Here is an 11027-nt window from a genome sequence, read left to right on the forward strand (position 1 = left end):
CAGGTTTTGGCTGAGGCTGGGCTTGAACCCGCCACACCCGGTATATGGGGTAGGTGCCCTACTCCTTGAGCCACAGGTGCCGCCCCCTCCCCAATCTTATATAATCCCTTCCCCTAAGTGCAAACAGAACCTCTGGCTTACTTCTAAACAACAGACTATGGCAAAAGTGACAGGATATCAGTTCCATGACTAATGAATGAGGTTACATTACGTTACCACTAAATTTGTTATGCAGCAGTGGAAAACTGACAGTCAGTGAGAGGAGAACATCCCCTCAATCCAATGCACGCATCTTCCAGACCACAACTCTTCCACCTCCTCTTTCCCATCAAGGGAATTACTATTACTAGCATTTTATGCATTCTTCTTGACCGTCTATACATAAGTAAGCAAATATGTATACATACATAAAGATAATATTTTCTCCTTTTTAAAACATTACATCTAGAAGCAAACATACTTTTTAATATTTCTCCTTCCAAATTATCTTGGGAAAGATTCTCTATCAGTAAAAATAGAGCGCACTCCCTTTTAATGACTGCACTGAACTCCACCATGTGGTTGTATCACAAAGTTTTTCTTCAGTTCCTGATAAGGTGGAAAAACATGTAGACTTCAGACTGCTTCTAATCTTAGGTTTATATAATTGTCACTTCATAGTGGGTAGGGTCAATTCCCAGAAGTAGAATTTTATTGGGTCAATAGGCATGTACATTTGTAACTCTGCTAGGCTGGTTGCACCAATTTATACTCCCACAAACAATTTTTGAGTGCCTATTTCCTCACTTCTTACCAACCTAGGTATTATCGAAATGCCATCAAACCGATTTTATATTCCAGTCTAAACTCTCCACTCTCATAGGTTAGTTTCATCATTATCCTCAAGTTCATGAGGTTCATATTACCAATATTTATGAAATACCCACTCTATGAAAAGGGAGAGGTTGCTAAACAGAGAGCAAAACACATCAATGAAATGAATGACAACTTCTGAAATTCAGCAGAGGGCAAGACTGCTACCAATTTGGGTGAAATCTCCCTAGAATTCCCTAGGAAGTGAGTTCTGAACTAGATCCTGAAAGACATGCAGGTTTTGGACAGACAAAAGGAGTCCCAGGAGGGAGGTGAAGCCAAGCACCTCCTGGGAAAGGAAGCACAGGACAGAGTTAGTGCAGACCCGTCTGAAAAGCAATCAGTCGACAGAAGACTGGATCGAGAGAATTTCTACTTCTGGCATTAGCTAAAAATAAGAAGCTAGTTTATTTGGACTTTAGTTTCTTCACTTATAAAAGAGGGAGGTTAGTTTTTAAACCATACTTTCTGTAACTGCAAAATTGTGTGTTCAAAGTAAATCTTATAGTCAAAACTAATATCAGACACACAAGCAGAGCTGTGCTGGTAGAGGGAGAAGGGCAAGAACTTGTCTGCCCCCCTAATTTGACTGTTCCAAACTATGGCTTGCCAAGAATCTCTTGGTATTATGCAAAGCAGTCTGAAACCAAGGAGGACCAGGTAGGTACTAAGTGTTAAGACAATGAACCTGTACCTTCATTTCTAGTCTGTACAACTACAAGTCCTTCCCCACTTAACATGCATTCACTGAGTACCTATTATATATATCTTATGCATGTTGTAGGAGTCGGGGAGATAAGGGTTGTTAATAGTAAAAAGACTCTTCCCACCGACATTCAATTTCTATTTGGAAAGGAGAGAGAGAAAAAATGTGTCAGATCACTGAGAGCAAGAGATAAAAGTATAATGACCGCTCTACCCCTCAAAACCCTACTCATCTTCACGTCTGAAGACTTTTCATTCAATCTATTCTGATTTCTGTCCTCACACATTATTTGTTCTCTTCTCTGAAATCCTGTGGACCACACATAAGCTTCTGCAACTTGTTGACTATTTTGCTGCATTGGGCTTATCTCACTCAGACTCAGGACCCTGGCAGGTACTGTACCAATCTTAGCTAGGTACCATAGCAGTGCATACACAGTGAGCAGGTATACAGCACTGCCATGTGAGAATCATAAATGTGTTCTGAAAGCTTTCTTCCTTTTCCCAGCATGAACTAGTATTTCCAAGTAACAAAATTACATAAAAGAACAGAATCAAAGGAGCAAGCTAAATGAACAGAAAACCAAATTGTCTCTGTTAAGAAGAAATGAGTTGGTCCAGGTGTTTAGAAGAGAAGGTAATCCTAAAAGAAATATTAATTAGCCAAGGCCAAAACAATGGGGTGGAATCTAAGGGGAAAGAGCATGGGGCAACAATCTGTCAAGAGTGGACAGATAAGGATGTGCAGATGAAAAAAGCAGACCCACAGTCCCTCGGCCACTATTTCTCAGAATCAAGTCCTCCCTGGAATGGGGGTGTGGCCCTAAGGCCCAGGGCTCTCCTGCCACCACCCACCCCAGCCTTTACCCATCCCCAGAGAGTGCCATGCTCTGCTCCTGGCATTTACAGTCTGAAAAACCGTCAAGGTTACCTCTGCTACCACAAAGTTCCCTTCCTCCTTTTTATAGCAGAAAAATGTCTATCAAAATCCTTTTCACATCAAAAAGTCTGACAACTCCTATATGGTATCAGTTGTATTTTTATTATCCACAAATGAGAAAGCTCATAACCTAAGAGCTACTGTAACACAAATGTGTGGCTATTCACAATAGCCAAGAGGTGGAAACAACCCAAATGTCCACAAATGGATCAATGTATAAACTAAACGTGGCACATCCATATGCTGGAAGATTGTTCAGCCACAAAAAAGAACGAAATACTGACATGTGCTACAACGTGGATGAACCTTGAAAATGTAAGCTAAATACAGGTATATTCACAAAGCAGCCAGACAAAGCAGACCACTACTGTGGGATTCCATTTATAAGAAATATCCAGAATATGCAAATCCCTAAAGAAAGAAAACAGCTTAGTAGTTGCCAAAGGCTGCTGGGAAAGAGTTAGTGGAGAGTGACTGTTAATTGGTAGAGTGTCCTTTTGAGGAGATGAAAATGTTGTGGAGCTAGACAGTGGTTAGCAGTTGGATAACATGGTGAATGTATTTAATGCCACTGAACTGTATGTATGCTGTCAAATAGTTAAATGGTAAATTTTATTTGTATTTTACCACAAGTTTTAAACACTACAATGAATTCAATATACTTGAAAATAAATTTATATCTTACCAATATCTAAAATGTAGCTTGGAAAAACAGAAGCTATGAACACTTACTCTACAAACAGTGCTTAGTGTAAATGTAGACTTTCAGAACTCTTACACAACTACAGCTAATAGTAATAAATTAAACACAGGGTCAATGGCCTCGCACTTGGCCCTATCCATTCGCTTTCATTACCTATCCAAACACCGTCATTCCACACAGAGAGCCACCTACTCAGCCTCCGTGTGTGCTGTGTCTTCCACCCAGAGCCTCTACCTCAAGTGCCATTGTCACCCATCCTCTCTCATGTGTGCTGGAGTGGAAAGTACAGGAACCAGAGCCTCCAGGGCTCTTGTACAATTTGCCTTACACTGTTCTTTCCACTCACATTTATGACTGCACACATTGACACTGCCCCATTTTTGCCTGAGGATGGGAACAAGGAACTACTTTTATGCCCCCAGCAAAACCAAAGGTCACTTGTACTCTGCTGGTGAATGTCATGGATTGCAGGCTGACGAACCACAGGACTGGGTCAGTGAAACCATTTTGTTCAGCCAGCACAGCAGTTTCACACCTAACAACATAATCTGACTGCTCTCCCCAGGGTACTCAATCCTAGTATGGTATACTGCTCAGAATCATCTTGTGATCTTCTCCAGGGCTGAAAGCTACCCTGACCTAGCCACTAATGGCTCACTAATTACTCCCAATTATGAACATTGTTCATTCACATATATCAAGGCTGTTAACAACACCAAGAGAAATACAAGGGTATGACAGACATATCATTTCTTTTTTTTTTTTTTGAGACAGAGCCTCAAGCTGTCCCCCTGGGTAGCTGTGGCATCAAAGCTCATAGTAACCTACAACTCCTGGGCTCAAGTGAGTCTCCTGCCTCAGCCTCCCAAGTAGCTGCGACCACAGGCGCCTGCTACAACGCCCGGCTATTTTTTGGTTGCAGCCGTCATTGTTGTTTGGCAGACCCGGGCTGGATTCGAATCCGCCAGCTTAGGTGTACGTGGCTGACGCCTTAGCCACTTGAGCCACAGGCACCTAGCCTCATTTCACTTCTAAGGATAAAAAAATTCCCTAAGTAATGTCAAATGAAGAAATATCCCTAAGTTTGAAACAACTTCAAATTGCAGCATAACCAAAATTTACCAACTTTTGGAACACGGGTCCCCTCAGTGTATGTACGTCTAAGCAGGAGAGAACCCTAGTAAATTAGACACATCCTGACAGAGGGCCACTGCCAGCAGTCTCAACACTAGCGATTTCTGAGAAAAGGTCACAGACCTTTGTTTCAAAAGGTTTACCTTTAAATTTCAACAGCAAAACCAGACATTTAGTGTTTTGAGTTATTTTTGTTTAGCTTACAATATTGCTCAAGTTCAGGGAATAAGCACCAAAAATAGAAATGGAAGGGGACACTGACAGAACACAATGTGCTTGACCATGATGAAACAAGGGGTGCCACTTGAATTTCAAAGCTTAAGCTCTCAAGGATCAGCAAGAAGAGAACCAACATGGTTGTGTTAACAGGCAAAACGTCCATTAATGGGTACCATAAAACCAAGGCAGCACCCAGTGCACTATGAAATAAGAAAAGATTTAATATTCACAAACTTTGTCAAGATTAGGGTCTTAATGTGGCATTAGGTGTAAGTGACATTACTTGTGGAAAAAAATTTTCTTTACTAAATTAAAAGCCTACAGTACAAATATTTATATCTAGTAAGAATCAAAACAGAAAGCTAAACAATTATTAAAATACTCTACACCAACCATTTTCCACAAATGACAATTTTTCCCTGAGTTATAGAAACATACATATAAATTAGATTTTTACTTTCGTAACAGAATTTGAAAAGCACCAGGGCCTATATTATTCAAAGGTCAAAGAAGCATTCTTTTATAAACAATGAAGAGTTGTTATCTTTTTTAATGAAAACACATACCTACACATCCCAGGAATACTGTGAATTCTTTATTTTTTGCTGTTTTTGGCCGGGGCTGGGTTTGAACCCACCACCTCGGGTATATGGGGCCGGCGCCTTACTCCTCTGAGCCACAGGTGCCACCCTGTGATTTCTTAAAGGCAAAATTCACACAGAAAATTTGTACCAAGGCAAAATCCACACAGAAAACAAACCACCTTCTCTCTTAATTCTCTGATGTCTATGATCCACAGACCCCTACAGAACTCCAGGCTCATTTCAGTGTAGAAAAGCAGGCCATATAAGAAAAGAAGAAAACCATTTTTAGATGTGTAATCAAATTAACACTTACTGCTGGTTCAACTTGACTTCGATCTGCAATATCTATGTGGACAATTTCAACAGTTTTCCATATGTTTGGATCTAAACCATGTACCTATAAATGACAAAGAAAGCAAAATAAGCTAGATTATTCTTGTTAGATAAAACTATTAACTTACACATAAAATCTTTACCTCAAGTCTCTCAGAGTACATTATGGGGAATTTAAAAATCCAAATTACTATTTCATTAAATTAGCTATCTGAAATCTTGAGAGATCTAGAAATCTTTTGTTACCCCTTATAGCCTCAAATAATAAGGGAGAGAGGGTTTGAAGATGCTACCAAACGGGCTCAGCGCCTGTGGCTCAAGTGGCTAAGGCGCCAGCCACATACACCTAAGGTGGTGGGTTTGAATCCAGGCCAGGCCTGTCAAACAACAATGACGGCTACAACCAAAAAATAGCCAGGCGCTGTGGTGGGCGCCTGTGGTCCCAGCTACTTGGGAGGCTGAGGCAGGAGACTCACTTGAGCCCAGGAGTTGGAGGTTGCTGTGAGCTGTGATGCCACGGCAGTCTACCCAGGGGGACAGCTTGAGGCTCTGTCTCAAAAAAAAAAGAAGATGCTACCAAATGAACAAAAATTTGCTGATGTTATTTTCTGGTAGTCCTTGGAGATGATTTAGATAATAAAATCTATGTGAACTATGTTTAACCCAAATGATACCCAACAAAATCCTTGAAACCTATAAAAACATAAGGTGACATTCTAAGTAGATTTTAAGATGCTCCATTACATCATCTAAAATCTTTCCTGAATTTGATTATCCTAAAGCTATTCAGTTTCAGTATGATGTCAACTCCTCTAGGCTTCATGCTGTTCCATCATTTATTTCTGAAACTCTATCTACAAACCAATTAAAAATTGTTTAAAAACTGCCAAAGACATGCCCACTTGAAAGCTGAAAATGGCAGATTAAAACATACCAAACCATTTCATTTAGATTCCAAACTTTAGAGCCATACTATGAAAAACTACATGAAATGTCAAATGATCACTTCAAAGAAAGTCAAATACTACAAATTAAAATTCAAAAGTTGTGTTAATTAGCATCCATAACATAAAAACACAGTAATACAACACCAGGAACAGAATTTACCACAGCCATTAACTTACTCTCGTGTAACAGTGTATCAGATGGTTCGGACAGTAGTTCTCAAGTGCAGTGATCAGAAAATAGAATGCTAGACCCTACTCCCAGAGATTCAGATTCAGCAGCTCCTGAGTGGAGCCTGAGTATTGGCAAAGTCCACAGATAATGCTGTTCATCCAACAAGGACACTTTTGAGGACCACAGGGCCAAGGGCATCAAACCATACCAGATGCCCTCCCATGTTCCAAGGCAAACCTTACCAAAAGTTAATGATTACATTTGAGTTATAATTTATATTCTTGAAACTTAAGAGATAAATGTGCACCAACTAATAAAGATGTTAAGAGAGGAGCTTGTCAACATTTTTGTAAATTATTCAAACAACCTTCTCCTCCTGCCTTCTGGCCATTTCTCTAACGTCAACTCACATCCCAGCAAAGTAGAGTGGCGGTAACAATTTTAAAGCAATTAATTCTGCTATGAAGAACAGCTCTGGTTTGAGATGAAAGCAATCTAACTGGTAAAACTAATAGCTAAAATTGAGTTGGGATTATCTGTGAATTTTGTTTATCCATGTTCTCCCAGTACCACAGATAAACAAGAGTTGCTGATAAAAACAGCAACTCACCAAAATCCATTCAAGTGTCGAGGCAAGGGGACTGGCTAGGAAAGCCTATTTGGTTACTGGTTGCTTGCCTCACCTCAATTTGACACAGCCTGCTTAGTACAGCCAGGTGCTAGTCCAATATAGGTGACATTACTGTGGTGACAATAAAGTGAACTACATACAGTATTTCCATTTCTAAGGGCTTCTGCACTACAAGTGCAGAGTTGAAACTTACATTTTCTAATGTTCCCAAGTCTGGTTTGTGCCACGTTTCAATTTTAATGAAGAAATCATCTTTCATATATTCATTCTGCAGAAAACACAACAGGAAAATGACAGTGATCTTTCACTGGTTCTCTGGGTCTCATGTCTGAGGAAAGCATTCCTAGTATAAGCATCCATGCTTTGACTCTACAAGGAGACCGATCCTCAGGTGACAAAGAATCATTAGCTACCAATTTTCACAGACTTGTGTCATGCAAACCAAGTGCCGCATGATTTTAAATAATTTAAACAATCCTACTTGCTATGCAATACAAAGGGCCTACTGAAGGAGCAGTGAGGATTGGGGAGCCAACCTGGCATTCAAAATCAGTAGCAGAAACAAAATAAAATCAATAAGGAGATTTTGAGACAGGGTGGAGAAAGAGCCCATTAACACTGGGAATATGTGGGGGAGTGTGGGCTGAACACAGAGGAGGGAGCCATGCAGTGATAGGCAATTTTAATGAAAAAGTAAAGGATAGTTAAAAATAATTATGGAAAACATAGTTTAAAAATGAAGAATAATGCGACACAAAAATAGTTTTACTCACCGTTACAACTGAGGCATAATGGAGAGGCAGGCAATAAAAGGGGAAAAATTTCAGAATATTAATTGGAGTCAAAACAATCTATCCCAATATATAACATCACAGAGACTAAACTACCAGAAAACATAGAACATTTAGTAGCTTAAATCTGCAAAACACTTTCTATGCAATGACACTATAGGATACTTTAATTTAGATTTTGAGTACAAATAATATGAAAATAATGTAATTTTAAAGTAAGTTGAAAAGAATAATGTCACAAAAGGAAAACATAATAGGTTAATTTAGGAAATGATGAGAAACTGTTTCAGAAGTCTGTATATTTCTCCTCTATTAGGTGGCAATCAAAGTACACCAAAAGATACTTCAAAGTGGATGACCTTTCTTTAAGATTTCAGGATTCCTTTCATTTGCTCACCCTTGGATCCAGCACAGTCAAGCAGGGACCCCAATGTGATTGTCATCTGGGAATGAATGAACTTATACCCTTTGTAAATGAATAAGGGAAAGAACCCAAAGCAGCCTCTCCTCTGCTATCACTCAGGCAGTAACTACCTGAGAACCTACAGAAGGCCTTGTCCATTTTAACCCTTTTCAAAAGTGTCAGCACCAGGAGTCCCTCTCCTCGTCCTCAAGGTGGAGGGGTGAAATGGCTGCTGGAGACAAGCTTACTTGTTCTACAGTAGGGATATGCATTCCAGGCTTTCTCATGAAACACCAAGGAGCCCTCAGGAGCAATCATCCTCACAAATGCAGGAACTTTGCTGTGAGGAGAGAGATATTAAATATGTTTTCAACAGCACTATCAATTCTTTATTGTAATTATCAAACTGCTTCAAAGAATACTGTAATTGAAGGTAACTGCTTCAACATTTAATGACCTGGTATTAAAGACTGCCACCAACAGTTTATTTCAATCCTGAAGTAATCAAGTAGAAAATTAATGTAAAAATAACAGAATGGGGCAGTGCCTCTGACTCAGTGGATGGAGCACTAGCCCCATATACTAAGGGTGGTGGGTTTGATCCTGGCCCTGACCAGCTAAAACAGTAATGATAACTGCAACATAAAAAGAGCCAGGCATTGTGGCGAACGCCTATAATCCCAGCTACTTGGGAAGCTGAGGCAAGAGAATGGCTTAGGCCCAAGGAGGTTGCTGTGAGTTGTAATGCCATGGCACTCTACCAAGGGCAACAGAGTGAGAGTCTGTCATAAAAAAATTAAAAAAACAGAATGGGTGGTGCCTGTGGCTCAAGGAGTAGGGTGCCAGCCCCATGTGCCAGAGATGATGGTTGTTCAAACCCAGCTCTGGCCAAAAAAATAAATAAATAAAAAATAACAGAATGATTAAGAATGTTTCACCATATACTTTTTTTTTAATAGACGCAATTCTTTCTTGGAGATTTTAGATCTATTCCCAAGATGTGAAATCTAGTTGAGACTACTCAACCTGCTCATCTATACAACACAGAAGTTCTCTCTCATATTTACATTATACTGTTTAATGCAAAAACCCTAAAATAAGGGGATATCTCTGGATAAGAACAGACCCAGAGAAAACGACAAAGTGAAAGATTTATGTAGAAAATGAGAAAGCAAAGCTTATTCAAGTATAAAATTTTGTATGTGTGGACATCACTCACTGCTACACATATGGTCAGAGGAAGAGAAGGATTAAGTGTATGATTCATCTTTAAGTTCATGCAAATTTGTAAGATAATCAGGGATAACTCCAATATGCAAATGAGTAAAGGACATCCATAGACCCATTACAAACAGAAAATGCTACTCCTTAACAAACAAATGGAAAAATCAGTCTCATCAATCTTCAAAAAAATGTAAATGAAATGACTATTTTTACAGATTGGAGCCTACTGCAAAAAGGATAGTTTTACACATTATCACAAGCTTTTCACACAGACTAGATTTAAATCCCAACATTTCCACTTAGCTGTGTGACCTTGGTCATTGTACTTGGAGTCTCTGAACTTATTCAAATGTGGAATAGAGTTCATATTACCTACTTTGCAGGGCTATTTGAGAAGATTAAATCACATAATGTCTGTAATATGTTTGGCACATTGCCCAGTATAATGGGAGCTCAAAAAAATGGTAGTTACTACTTCATACTAGAAGCTGACACAGAGCTGGTTACTTTCACATGCCTTTCATCATCTAAATCTTCCAACAACACTATGAAGTAAGCATTATTTCATATAACCTGCATTTACATGGCTAAATAACTGATGCCAAAACTATGTCCTCAAACTGCATGTCCTTAAATATATTTTCATATCTCAGCTGCTTCTCTGAAAACTTTAATGCAGGACTTAAGTTCTTCAACTAGAAGAACAAACTAAGGAAAACCGGGAGCCAGAAAGGAATTCTGACATTGTAACAAGATTGAGCAGTTGGCCAGAGCGACTCCTATGTTGGATTTTATAGACTAAGCAAGGTAGATGGTAAGGAACTCTACGCCAGCTGCAGCTATGCAGCAGAAGACAAAGTGTTAACAATCCTTTCATTTACCCCATTCAGTCACTGGACTAAATGTGAGTTAAGAATGGGTACATAGTTTGGGGATTCCACTATTCTGACAAATTAAATCAATGGAAAAGAAAAGCTCAAGTATTCCTATAACATGTGGCAGTACAAGTTAGAGTCCACAGAAATAAAAGAGAATTACATGTGCCCTCACATCCTTAAAAAATAATAAAAGGCCTATAATTCTTTGATAACTTATTCTTTTCAAATGGTAGGGCAATTCATACAAACTTCAGAAATATGAAATCAGGATAACTGAAAATAATAAAAGTCAAAGAATATTTAGTAGTCCAGAAAATTTTTCACATCGCTAAAAAAAGAGAACCAAAATCCTTTTTAAAAGTGGGTGAAGGCTTGGCGCCTGTGGCTCAAGTGGCTAAGGCACCGGCCACATACACCTAAGGCGGCGGGTTCGAATCCAGCCCGGGCCCACCAAACAACAATGATGGCTGCAACTGAAAAAAAATAGCCAGGCGTTATGGCGGGCGCCTGT

General features: G+C 39.4%; 1 protein-coding gene across 1 annotated transcript in view; it reads right to left on the reverse strand.

The window, feature by feature from the left end:
* PITPNB (phosphatidylinositol transfer protein beta) overlaps positions 1–11027 on the reverse strand; it is a 70862-nt gene that overhangs the window by 37900 nt on the left and 21935 nt on the right. Inside the window, exons 4-7 of the mRNA XM_003789846.3 lie at positions 8663–8754; positions 7994–8001; positions 7414–7488; positions 5451–5534 (exon numbers count right to left, since the gene is read on the reverse strand). Of these exons, the coding sequence (XP_003789894.1) occupies positions 5451–5534; positions 7414–7488; positions 7994–8001; positions 8663–8754 (259 nt within the window). The remainder of the gene's footprint in view (positions 1–5450; positions 5535–7413; positions 7489–7993; positions 8002–8662; positions 8755–11027) is intronic.

This window comes from Otolemur garnettii, unplaced genomic scaffold (assembly GCF_000181295.1).
Source record: "Otolemur garnettii isolate 467f Iridium unplaced genomic scaffold, OtoGar3 scaffold00038, whole genome shotgun sequence".
Taxonomy (NCBI): Eukaryota; Metazoa; Chordata; class Mammalia; order Primates; family Galagidae; genus Otolemur; species Otolemur garnettii.